We start from the raw sequence: 18,261 nt of genomic DNA on the forward strand, positions 1-18,261 counted from the left end.
TAACGCTGACTACTTCGCGGATTTCGCCTATTGCGGGTTATTTTTAGAACGTAACTCCTGCGATAAACGAGGAACCACTGTGTGTGTATATATATATATATATATATATATATATATATATATATATATGTATATAAATTTCAAACTTGATTTTCTGTTTCATCACTGAAGAAGACGGTGGCCTCAAACAGGAGACTTATAGCAAATTTCCCAGCTCTGTTTTATGGAATTAATTTCCAATTGTAGCCTGACAGCCTGTCTGGGTGTTTTTTGTTTTAATCTAAAAGCTGTCACTTTGTTTCTAAACAATCAGAAAATTTAATATTTTATCTTTATTATCTTTGGATCATAACCTCCCGACTGTAGATACAATTTCATGGAAACCTTTTTACACTACTGTGAAAATTATGACATGTTTTTAATTGCATCATTTGGGGGGGGGGGGGGGGGGGGGGGGTTGGTGTCTCTATACAAATCATTTTAAAATTATGTTAAACTGAAAACTGATTTTGAAAACATTGTCTATATTAAATAAATATCCTGTGACATACTCTTTGCTCTGGGAAATGTTTTTGTATCAACTGACTAAAAGCCAAGTTGCTGTAAAACTGATGATTGTTTTGTCATATTATAAGGGGGGGGGGGGGGGGGGCATGTACTTTTTGAAAATACCAGTTTAGTTAGTACATATGAGTATGTACACACACATCTGGCTGATCGGTTGGACAAGAAAGAAAATAATCTATAAAAAAAACAATGTAATCAAGAGGACAAATTGGTGTGTGTGTGGGGGGGGGGGGGGGGGGGTAATCATAAAATATGCTGTTTTGTTAGTGGAATAGTAAAGAGCAGCTGAAGAGATGTGCACCACTCCCTCTTATTTTGAAAATAAGACACACACATGCGGTTTCTCCTTTCATCGACGACTCCTCCTCCTCACCAAAGAATGGATGGATGCATGTGACAGATGGATGAGCGTCCCTGCTGTGGTCTGTCTGTCTATTCGCCTTTGCTGTCTTCAGTGGGGGGCTGTTTGGTAAAAAAGAAGCAGCAGCGCTGGACGGTGATGCCGGGAGCTAAAATCCTACATGCACGTGCAGAATTCCTGATGTTGCTGTGATGTCTAGATGGAGAGGAAAAGGAGGAAGGGCGTGTGGCCTTTTGTTAAATCATCTGCTCCAGCAGCTTAAAATCGTGAGGGGACAGGACATTGCTTCAGAGGACAACACCAGTACAAGATGTGCTGCAAAGGAGTTTGGGAAGGTCAAGGGTTCAAAGGTCATAGCAGGCAATTTGTAAGTGGGTAAAGAGGCGGCAGGTAAGGGAGGAGTCATGGGTCGTGGTTTGAAGGAGGTCAGAGTTCACATCATAACGTGGCGGCGGCGGTGCAGAGAGAGGTGGTCGGACCTGGAGAAGGAGCGGTCGCACTCAGTGCAGCGGAAAGGTTTGATTCCCGTGTGCTTGCGGAAGTGTCGGGTCAGCTCGTCAGAACGGGCGAAGCGCCAGGTGCAGCCCTCCCAGGTACAGTGGTAGGGTTTCTCTCCTGGAAGAAAGAAGAAAAGTAGAAGAGGAGGAGATGTGGAGTTAGAGAGGAGGAGGGAACATGGGGGGGGGGGGGGGGTGCACGGAGGCAGGTCTCACCTGTGTGTATCCTCCTGTGGGCTTTGAGGTGAGAACTCTTGGTGTAAACCTTTTTACAGCCTTCATAGTCGCACATGTGGATCCGCCTCCTCTTGGTGTCCGGTGAATCTGGATCCACGGGCTCTAAGTCTATGACCGACCTGAAGGAGACAAAAGAAAGGAAATGAGGGACATGCTTCTTTCAAATCCCATCACAGATCACAGGACTGAATGGATCAAATCCTTCTCACAACACAGCTGAAATGCAGCAGGATTTTTTTTTTTTTTTTTTAATGTGGCCGTGTATCATGTTCAGGCTTCTGTATCCTGCAATACATTCAGCTTGATTACTCTGTAAATATTACATGACCCCCATCACTAATTTATCTTCAGGGGATTAATTGCTTATTAATGACATGTTCCCTTTAGCTATACAGTTACACAAAACAGCCACCAGGGGCAGGAAACTGAACCGTTTATTCTTAAACTGGCCTGTCTGAATGGTTATTTCGTTGTCTATTACTCAGACAAATAATCCATTATTAAATAATGTGTTTTATCTAGATAAAAGTAGAAATGTAGCTGTTGATTATCCTGTTTTATTAACATTGCAGACTTTTTGAGAGCAATTCGCCCTTTTTTGTCTGCAACTTAACACAGAACTCTTATGACGATGACAACATAAAGCAATGATGCTGAAAAAATAATTAAAACCTAAATATATACAGATAATTTTCCATCAATAATGATGAGCATTAAAAATTAAACAAAATAAAGAACTGTTGTGATGACCTTCTACCTTCAGAGCTGATTTCTTTTGGGAAAACAGTGGTGCTTTAAAAAAAAATAAGAAAACCATGTTGATCAATTCAGTATTTACTGATTATTGACTTGTTTGTTGTCTTTGTGGAGACACACAATGTAAACCTACAAAGTAAAAGTTATGTTTTGAAACTGTAAAATGGATTTATATATATATATATATATATATATATATATACTTACAGAATTTACTGGTAAAATGAATTAAAAATCTGATTAATATTCAAACTTTTTTTAGTATTAATATTTAGAAATGTCAACTTTTGTTTGTTTTGTTACTAATGAAAACAAAAACACCAGCAATGCTACACACAAACATTACGGTGCTTAATAGTTTTGTGCAGTCAAAGCAGAACCTGATGAAGATGTGGTGGATTAAAGTACATTATTTATCACAAAAACATGCAGCTGGGTTTGTTTTATACAACTATTCCAAATGAGGGATTATCACTGCAGCGCAATGGTTTTTTTTCTCCACCATCTGTTTGAGGTCGTAGGCCACCAGGGGGCGGCAGAGTCACTCTGTGGTTGTCAGTTCACCATGACTGGATCTTTCTTTGGTTTCCTCTCCTTACAGCTTCCAGTTTTTTTTTTTGTTTTTTTTTTTTACATTTTCTCCTTTAACAAATAAGCACAAGGACAAAATAAACCACCATCCCCTCCGTTCCATCTTATTCTCATTCCACACCTCATTAACCTGCCCTTCAATGTCCAAAATCAACTTCTCTGTCTTCGAAGCGACATGATGATGAATATTTCTGATAACCTGATATAAATGCTTCTTTAATCCCATCTCTCCCCCCACCCCCACCCATTTTTCAAGGAGGTGTGACGGCAAAGTGAATTACGTAACCTTGTTTACATCACAGTTCAAGGGTGGCTCTGCCCAGCAACACACACAAACAAGCACACACACACACAGAGATAGAAGCATACTTGTACACCCTAAATGTCTGTTACAGTTGAGCGGCCTCACCCTCTGGGCGTGGCAGCAGCTCCATCATCATTCACACAATGGAATCTCAAACACTCCCAACTTCACCATTCACCTCGCACCTCATCTTTGAGAACAAAAACAAATCAGTAAGAAGCATAAAAACACAAGAGTGTCATATTGGTGTAAAATGAGTTTGTAGTCAACTTATATATATGGACTTTGTGTTAAACATCCTCGAATCCAATATCCTCGAATGGCCCACGGCGTCGGTGGAGGCGGTTCATCCAGGCCCGCTGCGTTGGTGGGGGTGATACATCCAGGCCCGCGGCGTTGGTGGGGGTGATACATCCAGGCCCACGGTGTCGGCTACATCCGAGGCTGACGGCGGCTACATCCGCGGCTAGCAGCGGCTACATTCAGGCCCGTGGTATCGGCGGAGGCGGTTCATCCAGGCCCGCGACATCGGCAGAGGCGGTTCATCCAGGCCCGCGGCATCAGTGGAGGCGGTTCATCCAGGCCCGCGGCATCAGTGGAGGCGGTTCATCCAGGCCCGCGGCATCAGTGGGGGCGATATATCCAGGCCCGCGGCATCACCAACATCCGAGGCTAGCGTTGGCTATATCCGCGGCTAGCGTCGGCTACATCCGGGGCTGGTGGCGGCGGCGACATCTGAGGCTGGAGGCGATTACATCTGAGGATCCCTACGGTTACATCCATGGTTAGCGGTAGCTACGACCGTGGCTGGGGGCGGCTGTGAACGAGGTTAGCAACGGGGAGGGTTGGTGTGCGGCGACCAGACCTGTGGTGTGGAGGCTAACGGTGAGAATTGTTTTTGTAATCAATAGTGGCCATACTGAGCCACGATAGTCGGCATGGCACCACCCAGGAAAACAGATAAACTCGAGGAAGATATAGAGGAGATAAAGACCTCATTAAACCGTATATCAAAAGACATGTCTAATTTAGACAAGCTGATGGTGGAGATTAAAGAACTCCAAAATCTGGTTAAAGAGAAGGACAAGATCATTAAGAAACTTGAGCAACGTGTAGATGAACAATTCACTAGAAAAGATGATGTTATAATATCTGGACTAGAAACAAAACATTGGACATACGCAAGGGTGGTGGATTCTGGTGGAGCTAGTGGGGAGGATGCACTACCTGAAGAACGACAATCATTGGAACAAGTTACAAACTTTTTATATCAAAAACGTGTTGTCATCCATCAAGACACGATATTGGACTGTTATACTGTTCCAACTAAAGATAGAAAAAATAAACTACCTAACATTGTTATACGATTTACAAGCAGAAAATATAAGACAGGCAAAGAATTTGAAAGGAACGAGTGTCTATATAAATGAGCATCTAATGAAAAAAAAATGCAGATATTGCTAGGGAAGCAAGACTACTAAGAAAACAAACACATTGTTGCTACATGGGTCTGGAATTGTAGGGTGTGGATTAGAATAAAAGAAGGAACAAACGGTATACAAATCAAAAACATGGAGGACCTTACGAAATACAGACCTGAATAGACAATCAAATATGACGTCTGTTGGTAATTGGACCAACAAAAAAATCAGATCAAACATGGAAACAGATGATAAAATATATGACAGACATTAATATTGATGAAAGTATATTTGACTTAAAAACGATTGGTTGTGAGTATTATACGGTAGAACAGCTGAATAGTGAAAAAAATTGCAGAAGATACCCTGTCACTCATACATATAAACAGCCGAAGCTTGTATTGTAAAATGTCACAAATAAAAGATTATTTAAATCAGTTTAAAAATAGATTTAGTATTGTTGCAATCACTGAATCTTGGCTTAAAGATGATCTCATGGATGAAGTTCAAATGGAGGGATATGAGCTGTATTTTGTAAACAGAAGATATAAAAAAGGCGGTGGTATTGCTCTGTATATAAAAACAGATCTGATGTTTACAATTGCTGAAGAAATGACAATTATGAATGATGTCATAGAAATTGTAACAGTGGAACTTGTACATGAAACATCTAAGAATATTCTAATCAGTTGTATATACAGAGCACCAGTTTCTTGTGTTGTGAAATTTACAGATAAAATAATAGAATTATTCCATCAAATTAAAAACAAAATGCTCTCTATGTGTGGGGACTTTAACATTAACATAGAAAGCTCCAGTTGCCAAAGATTAAGTGATTTTGTGAACTCAATGTATAGTTTGGGGTTATTCCCCTTGATAACAAAACCAACCAGAATTACATCGCAAGTGCAACGGTAATCGACAATATATTTACAAACAGAACAGATGAAATTATCAAGAATGGGATCTTCATGACAGATATTAGCGATCATTTACCAATTTTTTCAATATTTAAATATAAAAATGGGTACAACAAAAAAACTTATAAACTTTAAAAGAGATAAGTCAGTAAAAGCCTTAGAGGCATTAAAATATGACCTTAAAAATCAAAATTGGGAAGAAGTTTATGTCAGTGATGTTAATGTAGCATATAACTCATTTATGAAAATATTGATGAAATCATACAATAAAAATTGTAAATTAATAGAAATTAGTAATAAAAGAGTAAAACCATGGCTGACAAAGGGAATAAAAATGCTTGTGCAAAGAAAAACTATTTATACAGATGCTTTTTAAAATTGCAAACAAAGGAATCAGAACATAAATACAAAAAATATAAAAATAAACTATTAACAATAATTAGGAAACAAAAAAAAGATTATTACAGTGAACAATTAAATAAGAGTAAAGATAATATGAGGGTAACATGGGGAATTATAAAAAGTGTGATTGATAGTGATGGAGCGAAAGCAACTATTCCAAATTACTTTGTTAAGGAAAATAAAGAGATATATGACATAAAAGAAGTTGCAAATGGGTTTAATAATTATTTTTCAAATGTAGGATCAAGTCTGGTGGGAAATAAACCAATAATAGAAGATAAATTACATACACTGGTAAATACGGTCAATAGTATTTTCCTGGACAATGTGGAAAAAGATGAAATAAGAAATATTGTAAAAAAACTGTGTAAGCAAAAGATCAACTGACCATGAAGATTTAGACATGATGACTGTAAAAAGTATAATAGAAATTGTTATTGAACCATTTACTTATATTTGTAATCTGTCTGTCAACTGGCATTTTTCCAGATGAAATGAAAATTGCTAAGGTAGTCCCATTATATAAAAATGGAGACAAACATAATTTTTCTAATTACAGGCCAGTATCATTGCTTCCACAGTTTTCTAAAACTATGGAAAAAGGTTTTGTGACAAGATTGGATAAATTTATTGAGAAACATCATATTTTAAATAATGCTCAGTATGGATTTGGAACAAAACATTTGACAACTATGGCAATTATGGAACTAATAGAGAAAATATCAACAATAGATAATAAGGATTATTTTGTAAGTATTTTTATCGACCTGAAAAAGGCTTTTGATGTTATAGACCACTCAAGACTGCTTCACAAGTTACAACAATATGGAATAAGAGGTGTTGCACATCAGTGGGTAAAAAGCTACTTACAAAATAGAAAACAGTTTGTTCAGATAAATAATACCAAATCAGAATTGTGTAACATTATTTATGGAGTACCACAAGGATCGGTACTTGGACCCAAACTGTTTATTTTGTATAGCAATGATTTTGTGAATGTATCCAATGTGCTTGGCAGCATTTTATTTGCTGATGATACAACTCTGTTTTACTCTGGATCAGATATACAGGAAGTAGCACAAGTGATAAATACAGAGTTGGAAAAAGTTAAACATTGGTTTGATATAAACAGATTGTCACTAAATATTAATAAGACAAATTTTATATTGTTTAATGATAGAGCGAAAAAAAAATAATGTGTCATTACAAATAGATGGAATGGATATACAAAGGGTAAAAGAAACAACATTTTTAGGAGTCATGATTGATGAAGATCTTACATGGAAGTCACACAAATTACATAAAAGGAAAAATAGCGAAAGCCATTGCTGTTTTGCATAAAGTAAAATATTCATTAAATAGTTATGGTTTATTAACATTGTACAATTCAATGATTGTCCCATATTTAACTAATTGTGTAGAAATATGGGGATCAACATATACAACCTATATACAACCTTTATTTATTTTTCAGAAAAGAGCTTTAAAAGTGATTAGTAACAGTGGTTTTAGAGATCCATCTAATCCATTGTTTATTAAGTATAGGGTACTTAAATTTCATGATTTAGTCGATTTGAAAATATTACAAACAATGTACCAAGTTAATAAAAATACTTTACCAACAAACATTCAAAATATGTTTGAAAAAAGAGTAAGTAGTTATAAATTGAAAGGAATAGAAGTCTTTAAAAAACCAAGATTTAGAACCAAAGTAAAGGAAAGGAGTATTGCAGTAAATGGTGTCAAATTATGGAACAATCTTAAAGAAATTAAAGAATTAAGGTCGCTTAAATTATTTAAAAAATGTATCAAATTAGATGTATTAAGTAAGTATGAAACTATGAAATAAGTCAGTGGGCTGCAAGAAAGTTAAAAAAAAAAGGTAATCTGTTAATAATGTTTGGAGTCTTTTAAGTTTAAAATGTAACCTGTCAGAGATGTAATCTATTAATTAATGGTCATAATTATGAAATGGGTCAGTGGTATGTGACAAGTTAAAGAAATGCAATCTGTTAAATAATGTTGACTATGATGCTGGATACTGAAAGATTGTATTGTTAAAAGAGGCAGAAATCATAAAACTTGTTCTTCTTTCTGCTCCTTTTCATTCTGGTGTTGTGGGGCTTTGTTTCTGCTTTTCTGTTTTTCTTTTAAATGAATGAAATAAATATTAAAGAAAGAAAGAAAGAAAGAAAGAAAGAAAGGAATTCTGTGAGTATTTGTGAATAAACAAGCGAGCTTTAAGATAAACATATGTCAGAAGCAGCTGATTTTAGACCACTGTGACATATGTCACAGAAGACCGTATCTGATCCACTGCTTAACTAGAAGCCCTGCTTGGCACTGTCAAAGTTGCGAAAGCGTTCTTCTAACAGTCTTTCCGATAGACTCTTAATTTAATTCAGCACCCCTAACCCTCTCTGCACATGCGGGCCCGCAACGTCAATACATAGGTGCAGAAACTTTCCTTTAATACGTTGTTGCTTTGCATTTCCAGGTTTCTGTTGTTGTTAGACAAAAAACAAACAAACACAACTTTATGTCCGAACACGTCAGAAGCATCTGGACTACAAAATAAGCGGCCATCTTGTACTTATCTGCACACATGCGCGTGTGTAGTTGTAGAATTTACAAGCTATCGTGCATATGTTAACCTCCTGGCCAGCATGTGCGGATCAGTACAAGACTGCTGCCTAGCTTGTATTCCAGCCGCTCGTGAAACAATCATATTCGCCACAGGAGATGTGGTATGCGACTTGGCAGTGACCAGAAATGCGTTTGTGAGTGCGTGATGGCTCAGGTGACAGATGCTGCTGTTGTGAGGTAAACAAAAGGTGATTTCAGTCAGGAATGAAGCACTGTACCATAACCTGACTATATTTTACGATACATGCAATATAAACCAGAAAATATACAAAACTATCATTATACACTAGTATTAATTATATAAACACTGCAATAATGAAAAGGATTAGAAGAAGGTTGAGAAGACAGAAGAGGCTGGATTTGCAATGCATTATCGGATAAGTAGTTCCTTCTTGCTTTGGCAGAATTATGTACACAGTCTTGTACCCTTGCCTTTTTTCCGCATTGTTCTTTCTTCCTTTTTTATCCAAGTAAAATCTTTTTATGGTCAATTCATCTCATAACTGATTGACTTGGTTAAAAGTGTAAAACACTTTAGGATTTAACAAAACATCAGTGGAGAAAATGAATGGGAATTTTACTTTCAGAACTTGAGCCCTTAAAAAAGTGTGTGATCACTGTTGAGCTCTATGCAGGAGGGCGTGGCCACAGGCAGCTCCTTTCCATTTAAAGTGACAGGCACAGAAACATGTCCGATCTCATATCTCTTTATTATTTACAATGTAAGCTGAGTACCTTCTGTTCTGGTGTTAGGTAGGAACAAAATCCAGTGCCGTGGATACAGACTAGTGGCTTGGTGTTTCTCTCAACACCTGATGGACGATCACACGCCAATAAATTCGGCCACAGGTTTATGTACCTCATTATATACAGACTGGTTGTGTCACAAAATTAGGCCAAAACTATATAGATCTGGCCTGTTAACAGTATGTTAAACAGGGTGTCAATTTATTTCCAAAGTGCAGACATGACATAAAATTTGAGAATTTGATCAGAAAACAGGACAAAAGTGACCCAAAGCCTGAACTTTGGATCCGATCTCTTTAGTATCAGGTTTTATTTTATTTTTATATGTGAGAATCTGATAAGCTTTTTACCAGACGAAAGATTTTTCATTCCCAAAGTCACATTATTATTATTATTTATATCTGAAACTCATGTTTCAAATAAAAGCCAGACTAAAACAAATTATTATCATTATATGTGACAAAAACTAATTTGTAAATGTCTGTCATTACCAGTTAGACCAGAATCTCGTCTCTGCTGTTTGCGGACGATGTGGTTCTGTTGGCTTCGTCAAATCAGGACCTTCAGCGTGCACTAGAGTGGTTTGCAGCCGAGTGTGAAAATCAGCACCTTCAAATCCGAGGCCATGGTTCTTGGCCAGGAAATGGTGCTTTGCCCTCTTCAGGTTGGTGGGATGTCCTTGCCTCAAGTGGAGCAGTTTAAGTATCTCGGGGTCTTATTCACGAGTGAGGGACGGATGGAGCGTGAAATCGATAGACGGATCGGTGCAGCGTCTGCAGTGATGCGGTCGCTGTATCGGACCGTCGTGGTGTAGAGAGAGCTGAGTAGGGGGCAAAGCTCTCGATTTACCGATCGATCTACGTTCCGATCCTCACCTATGGTCATGAGATTTGGCTCATGACCGAAAGAATGAGATCACGGGTACAAGCGGCCGAGATGAGTTTCCTCCGCAGGGTGGCTGGGCGCTCCCTTAGAGATAGGGTGAGGAGCTCGGTCACTCGGGAGGAGCTCGGAGTCGAGCCGCTGCTCCTCCATGTCGAAAGGAGTCAGTTGAGGTGGCTCGGGCATCTTTTCCGGATGCCACCCTGGACGCCTCGCTGGGAGGAGGCCCCGGGGAAGACCCAGGACACGCTGGAAGGATTACATCTCTCGGCTGGCTTGGGAACGCCTTGGGGTTCCCCCGGAGGAGCTGGGGGAGGTGTGTGTGGATCGGGAGGTCTGGGCGGCTTTGCTTGAGCTGCTGCCCCCGCGACCCGACTCCGGATAAAGCGGAAGAAAATGGATGGATGGATGTTCAATTTGATGCAATCACAATAAAAGGAGTAGCCATTCTCCACTTTGGGAAGAGTTAGTGAGCGTGCACTTCCATCATGGACGCAGTCTGTTAAAAACTGTCTCTGCTAGAGGCTGAGCTTTGTGCACACTTATAAGTGTTGTCATCGATATAACTATGAAAAATCTAAGAAATACATCTGTGTGATCACACAGCCTAAAAAACAGCTGAGAGTTCCATGTGCACATTCACGGTGGGAGCTAAAACGGGGTTAAAACAGCATCCTGCTCCGGTACAGACAGCAGACTCCGCACACATCAAGATCCCAAATCTGACAGACTCTCTCAAAGTAAAATAAAATTAACAAAGCCCCCCGGCTGTACTGAGGAGAACAAAATACAAAAGAGGAAAAAAACTGAACAGGCACTCACCCACTTGTAGAATGATTTCCAAGATTAAATACACTCAACAAAAATATAAATGCAACACTTTTGGTTTTGCTCCCATTTTGCATGAGATGAACTCAAAGATCTAAAACTTTTTCCACATACACAATATCACCATTTCCCTCAAATATTGTTCACAAACCAGTCTAAATCTGTGATAGTGAGCACTTCTCCTTTGCTGAGATAATCCATCCCACCTCACAGGTGTGCCATATCAAGATGCTGATTAGACACCATGATTAGTGCACAGGTGTGCCTTAGACTGTCCACAATAAAAGGCCACTCTGAAAGGTGCAGTTTTGTTTTATTGAGGGGGGATACCAGTCAATATCTGGTGTGACCACCATTTGCCTCATGCAGTGCAACACATCTCCTTCGCACAGAGTTGATCAGGTTGTCAATTGTGGCCTGTGGAATGTTGGTCCACTCCTCTTCAATGGCTGTGCGAAGTTGCTGGATATTGGCAGGAACTGGTACACGCTGTCGTATACGCCGGTCCAGAGCATCCCAAACATGCTCAATGGGTGACATGTCCGGTGAGTATGCCGGCCATGCAAGAACTGGGACATTTTCAGCTTCCAAGAATTGTGTACAGATCCTTGCAACATGGGGCCGTGCATTACCCTGCTGCAACATGAGGTGATGTTCTTGGATGTATGGCACAACAATGGGCCTCAGGATCTCGTCACGGTATCTCTGTGCATTCAAAATGCCATCAATAAAATGCACCTGTGTTCTTCGTCCATAACAGACGCCTGCCCATACCATAACCCCACCGCCACCATGGGCCACTCGATCCACAACAGTGACATCAGAAAACCGCTCACCCACACGACGCCACACACGCTGTCTGCCATCTGCCCTGGACAGTGTGAACTGGGATTCATCCGTGAAGAGAACACCTCTCTAACATGCCAAACGCCAGCGAATGTGAGCATTTGCCCACTCAAGTCGGTTACGACGACAAACTGGAGTCAGGTCGAGACCCCGATGAGGACGACGAGCATGCAGATGAGCTTCCCTGAGACGGTTTCTGACAGTTTGTGCAGAAATTCTTTGAATAATGTCCAGATCCACTCCATGAAAGAAGATGTCACGCATGGATGGCACGCGATCGCCAGATGGAGAACAATGTCCTACAGCAGCTCTGCCATCAGCTCCTCACAAAGTTCTCTCATGATTCTGGCATATTAGATAGAAAATCCATTATCTCCTGAAAATAACGTATTCTGACATTTTCCAATGTAAGAACTTCATCTGCATGTTCAGGCAGCCTGTAAAAACAGTGCCGTGGAGGCATCCTGTGACACAAACAGCACAGTCAGCACACGTTAGGATCCAAAATTCGACAGACTCAAAAAATTAAGAGTTTCTGGATGAAGTGTGTCTCCTCCTCTCTGTACATTTTATGTAAATCCAAACCGTCACTTTCGAACGGAAGCTCAGAAGCTTCGTTATCAGACGTAGCAGCCTTCATTGCACTCTGTCTGTTGGCTATCAGGATGTTTCTGCTTTTCCTAAAATGTATGTTGCATGCGGAGAAATGCAGAGTAAGACGTTTTCCAGAAACACACCTGCTGACTTGCTGAGTGATAATTAGCAATAAAATACACTAGCGACGACTAATTATTACCATATGTGCACGTATAGATGTACAATCAGGAATACTCTGATGATGTATTACTAACAGAGATGTTACGTAACGTGCCACTTGTCCTTTAAAGTGTTTCTGAGAAAAGTGTTGACCTACATTAACCCCATAAGATATACTAACACATGCAGACATAAGACACCACAAAATGACACACATTAACACACTTTGTATTAACGCAGACCTTTCCCTTCATCGACATTCAAACATTCATAGTGAAAACAAACCATCTTTCACATGTACACTTTCCTTAAGGGGGACATGTTTATCTTTTTTCCATAAAATGTTCTGTCCATAAATGCCTATAAATTTTGGCCATTATTTTTATGAACAAAACAAACATTTTATGACAAATTTCTGCAATATGAAGTAAGTGCTTCTGACTTTTCCCTTTTTCACCACAGCAGATCCATTATGGATCTGTATGTTGATTCGGCACTAGTTTTATGCCAGATGCCCCTCCTGATACAACTCCAAATTACATAAGTGGAAGGGGCAGGTGTAGTCTTGAACCAGGAACCATCTACTCTGAAAACATGCTCACTAACCGCATGGCCAGCACGCTGGTGACAAATTTGTGGTAAATGGTAAATGGACTGCATTTATATAGCGCTTTTCCATCTGCATCAGAAGCTCAAAGCACTTTACAATTATGCCTCATATTCACCCATTCACAGAAACACACTCACACACTGATGACAGGGTGCTACCATGCAAGGTGCTAACTACACACCGGGAGTAACTAGGGATTAAGGACCTTGCCCGAGGGCCTTTGGGTTTTGAACAGAGGATCCTCTGGTCTGAAGCCCAACACTTAACCACCATCACCTTCCCATGGAGGTCATGGAGTATAAGGTTAAAAAAAAAAATTGGTAGAAGTTATGATTATTGTTTATGACCAAGTTAAACAAACCCTATGACCCTTAACAGGAATAAGCAAGTTTGGAACATGGATCACTAGTTGCATGTCGAGATAGGAGGACAAAATTGCCCACTGGGTTCAGAAAGACAAACGGAGGCTTGTTAAAAAAAATATGGCAGATTAAATGTTTACACCAACTCTCCTGGCAAAAACCTTTACAGATGTGTGTCTTATAGCGTACACACAGGAAATTAAGGTAATCAATCAATCAATCAATCAATTTTTTTATATAGCGCCAAATCACAACAAACAGTTGCCCCAAGGTGCTTTATATTGTAAGGCAAGGCCATACAATAATTATGTAAAACCCCAACGGTCAAAACGACCCCCTGTGAGCAAGCACTTGGCTACAGTGGGAAGGAAAAACTCCCTTTTAACAGGAAGAAACCTCCAGCAGAACCAGGCTCAGGGAGGGGCAGTCTTCTGCTGGGACTGGTTGGGGCTGAGGGAGAGAACCAGGAAAAAGACATGCTGTGGAGGGGAGCAGAGATCGATCACTAATGATTAAATGCAGAGTGGTGCATACAGAGCAAAAAGAGAAAGAAACGGTGCATCATGGGAACCCCCCAGCAGTCTACGTCTATAGCAGCATAACTAAGGGATGGTTCAGGGTCACCTGATCCAGCCCTAACTATAAGCTTTAGCAAAAAGGAAAGTTTTAAGCCTAATCTTAAAAGTAGAGAGGGTGTCTGTCTCCCTGATCTGAATTGGGAGCTGGTTCCACAGGAGAGGAGCCTGAAAGCTGAAGGCTCTGCCTCCCATTCTACTCTTACAAACCCTAGGAACTACAAGTAAGCCTGCAGTCTGAGAGTGAAGCGCTCTATTGGGGTGATATGGTACTACGAGGTCCCTAAGATAAGATGGGACCTGATTATTCAAAACCTTATAAGTAAGAAGAATAATTTTAAATTCTATTCTAGAATTAACAGGAAGCCAATGAAGAGAGGCCAATATGGGTGAGATATGCTCTCTCCTTCTAGTCCCCGTCAGTACTCTAGCTGCAGCATTTTGAATTAACTGAAGGCTTTTTAGGGAACTTTTAGGACAACCTGATAATAATGAATTACAATAGTCCAGCCTAGAGGAAATAAATGCATGAATTAGTTTTTCAGCATCACTCTGAGACAAGACCTTTCTGATTTTAGAGATATTGCGTAAATGCAAAAAAGCAGTCCTACATATTTGTTTAATATGCGCTTTGAATGACATATCCTGATCAAAAATGACTCCAAGATTTCTCACAGTATTACTAGAGGTCAGGGTAATGCCATCCACAGTAAGGATCTGGTTAGACACCATGTTTCTAAGATTTGTGGGGCCAAGTACAATAACTTCAGTTTTATCTGAGTTTAAAAGCAGGAAATTAGAGGTCATCCATGTCTTTATGTCTGTAAGACAATCCTGCAGTTTAGCTAATTGGTGTGTGTCCTCTGGCTTCATGGATAGATAAAGCAGAAAAATATTTTCCTTGCAGTTTTGTCAACTGCATTTTGCTGCTTGCTCCTGGTTATCCTGCTTGGTTCAATTTTAAAAAGAACAGTTTGAAAAAGCTCCAATTTCAAATCAAACTTATCTTAAAGCTACAACTTTATATATACAGTAGTGTTCAGAATAATAGTAGTGCTATGTGACTAAAAAGATTAATCCAGGTTCTGAGTATATTTCTTATTGTTACATGGGAAACAAGGTACCAGCAGATTCAGTAGATTCTCACAAATCCAACAAGACCAAGCATTCATGATATGCACACTCTTAAGGCTATGAAACTGGGCTATTAGTAAAAAAAAAAAAAATAGAAAAGGGGGTGTTCACAATAATAGTAGCATCTGCTGTTGACGCTACAAACTCAAAACTATTATGTTCAAACTGCTTTTTTAGCAAGCCTGTGAATCACTAAACTAGTATTTAGTTGTATAATCACAGTTTTTCATGATTTCTTCACATCTGCGAGGCATTAATTTTGTTGGCTTGGAACCAAGATTTTGCTCATTTACTAGTGTGCTTGGGGTCATTGTCTTGTTGAAACACCCATTCAAGGGTATGTCCTCTTCAGCATAAGGCAACATGACTTCTTCAAGTATTTTGACATATCCAAACTGATCCATGATACCTGGTATGCAATATATAGGCCCGACACCATAGTAGGAGAAACATGCCCATATCATGATGCTTGCACCACCATGCTTCACTGTCTTCACTGTGAACTGTGGCTTGAATTCAGAGTTTGGGGGTCAACTCACAGACTCTCTGCGGCCCTTGGACCCAAAAAGAACAATTTTACTCTCATCAGTCCACAAAATATTCCTCCATTTCTCTTTAGGCCAGTTGATGTGTTCTTTGGCAAATTGTAACCTCTTCTGCACATGTCTTTTATTTAACAGAGGGACTTTGCGGGAGATTCTTGCAAATAAATTAGCTTCACACAGGCGTCTTTTAACTGTCACAGCACTTACAGGTAACTCCAGACTGTCTTTGATCATCCTGGAGCTGATCAATGGGTGAGCCTTTGCCATTCTGGTTATTCTTCTATCCATTTTGATGGTTGTTTTCCGTCTTCTTCCATGCGTCTCTGTTTTTTTTGTCCATTTTAAAGCACTGGAGATCACTGTAGATGAACAGCCTATAATTTTTTGCACCTGCGTATAAGTTTCCCCTCTCCAATCAACTTTTTAATCAAACTACGCTGTTCTTCTGAACAATGTCTTGAATGTCCCATTTTCCTCAGGCTTTCAAAGAGAAAAGCATGTTCAACAGGTGCTGGCTTCATCCTTAAATAGGGGACACCTGATTCACACCTGGTTGTTCCACAAAATTGACAAACTCACTGACTGAATGCCACACTACTATTATTGTGAACACCCCCTTTTCTTTTTCTTTTTTACTAATAGCCCTGGATTAATCTTTTTAGTCACATAGCACTACTATTATTCTGAACACTGCTGTACACACACACACACACACACATATATATATATATATATATATATATATATATATATATATATATATATACATATATATATTTAAAAAGACACATAAGGACTGGACTCACCCTGCGTCGATGCTCTGGGCACTAAGGGAAGCTGATCCAGATTCTGTCCCGCTCTCTGCGTCACTGTCACTGTGATACTCCACCGGAGACGTAGAACCGGGTTTAATGCGAACTGCAGAGATGAACAACAACAAAAAAAGATAGAAGAATGAGGCATGATCAGAAGATGGGCAGATGATGTAAAAAAAATTAAGGCAGGAAGAGTGCGAGTCATACAGCAAGGAAGAACGGACAAAACACATGGAACACGAGGGAGGCCACGAGAGGCAAGAAGAGATGAATCAGTAAATGAATGAAATGATGAAATGGATGAAGTGCAACAGACAGAAGTAGGAGAAGGCGGCACTGCAGCAGGGGGTTAATAACTTTTTAACAATGCCTTGATTCCAGCAATTTTCCATGACAGACTTAAACTGTTCTAACAGTCAAGTGATCTATCAAATCTGCAGCCAGTTCTCATTTCTCAGGCTTTCTCTCAAACATCCATCTTTGTTTCAGTGTTTCTAATCCTCTGTTCAGTGAGCATTTTATTTTAATGTGGAAAACAACAAAGTCCAGCCAAAATGCCAAGCTTTCAGACAGAATTAAACATTTTACAGTGTCAAAGTGTGAAAAAGACAAAGTGAACAGATGTTAATAGAAACATATTCTGCAGAACTCAAAGCTAATTTGCAATTAACTTAGACAAATCTCTTGAGGAAATTACAAGTCTGTGTTCACTGCCATCAACATCTGACAGAAGTTTTTAATACCAATACCGGCTCTTCACCAAAGGGAGAAAAGTCTGTTTTACACTGAGGTCCTGTTGAGTCACATATGTGCACGCACGCACGCACACACACACACACACACACACACACACACACACACACACACACAGATGCAAAAGTTTGGGCAAGCTTGGATTTTTACACAATTAAACATTTTGTGACACTTTTTTTTTTTTTTTTTTTTTTTTTTTAAAGGTACCATATTTTCAGGAGTATAAGTAGGAGTATTTTTGTTTATACATGTTTGGGAGGCCCTGCGACATACTCTGGTGCAACTTATATACTGAAAATGACATGTTTTTTTCTTAATTCAATTTATTTAAATTATATAGCACCAAATCACAACAAAGCTGCCTCAAGGTGTTTCACACAAGTAAGGTCTAACCTTACCAACCCCTAGAGCAAGCACATAGGTGGCAGTGGTAAGGAAAAACTCCCTCTGAATCATCAAGCAGACCAGACTCAGAGGGGTGACCCACTGCTTAAACCATACTAACAGTTACAAGGTTTTTACAAAGCTTTGCAAGAGGCAAAAAAAACAAACAAAACAAAACAGAAAACAGGAATTCATAACATGACATAATAACAAAAGAATATGTATTGGATGAGAAGTCCATGCAGGTGGTTATGCCACAGGCAGGGGTCATCCAGCAGCCCCCAATAATTATAATGATTATTTACGTAGGACTTTCCCAGGA

The 18,261-nt window shown here is 39.5% G+C and overlaps 1 protein-coding gene across 3 annotated transcripts in view; it reads right to left on the bottom strand.

The window, feature by feature from the left end:
* Positions 1–273: 273 nt before the first annotated feature.
* Positions 274–18,261, bottom strand: part of klf8 (Kruppel-like factor 8) — a 192,335-nt gene continuing 174,347 nt past the window's right edge. For all 3 annotated transcript variants that reach the window (XM_034177916.1, XM_034177915.1, XM_034177917.1), the window contains exons 5-7: positions 16,794–16,905; positions 1,642–1,781; positions 274–1,543 (exon numbers count right to left, since the gene is read on the bottom strand). In XM_034177916.1, coding sequence (XP_034033807.1) covers positions 1,362–1,543; positions 1,642–1,781; positions 16,794–16,905 — 434 coding nt within the window. In that variant the 3' untranslated portion in view covers positions 274–1,361. The remainder of the gene's footprint in view (positions 1,544–1,641; positions 1,782–16,793; positions 16,906–18,261) is intronic.

Source organism: Thalassophryne amazonica, chromosome 9 (assembly GCF_902500255.1).
Source record: "Thalassophryne amazonica chromosome 9, fThaAma1.1, whole genome shotgun sequence".
Lineage (NCBI taxonomy): Eukaryota > Metazoa > Chordata > Actinopteri > Batrachoidiformes > Batrachoididae > Thalassophryne > Thalassophryne amazonica.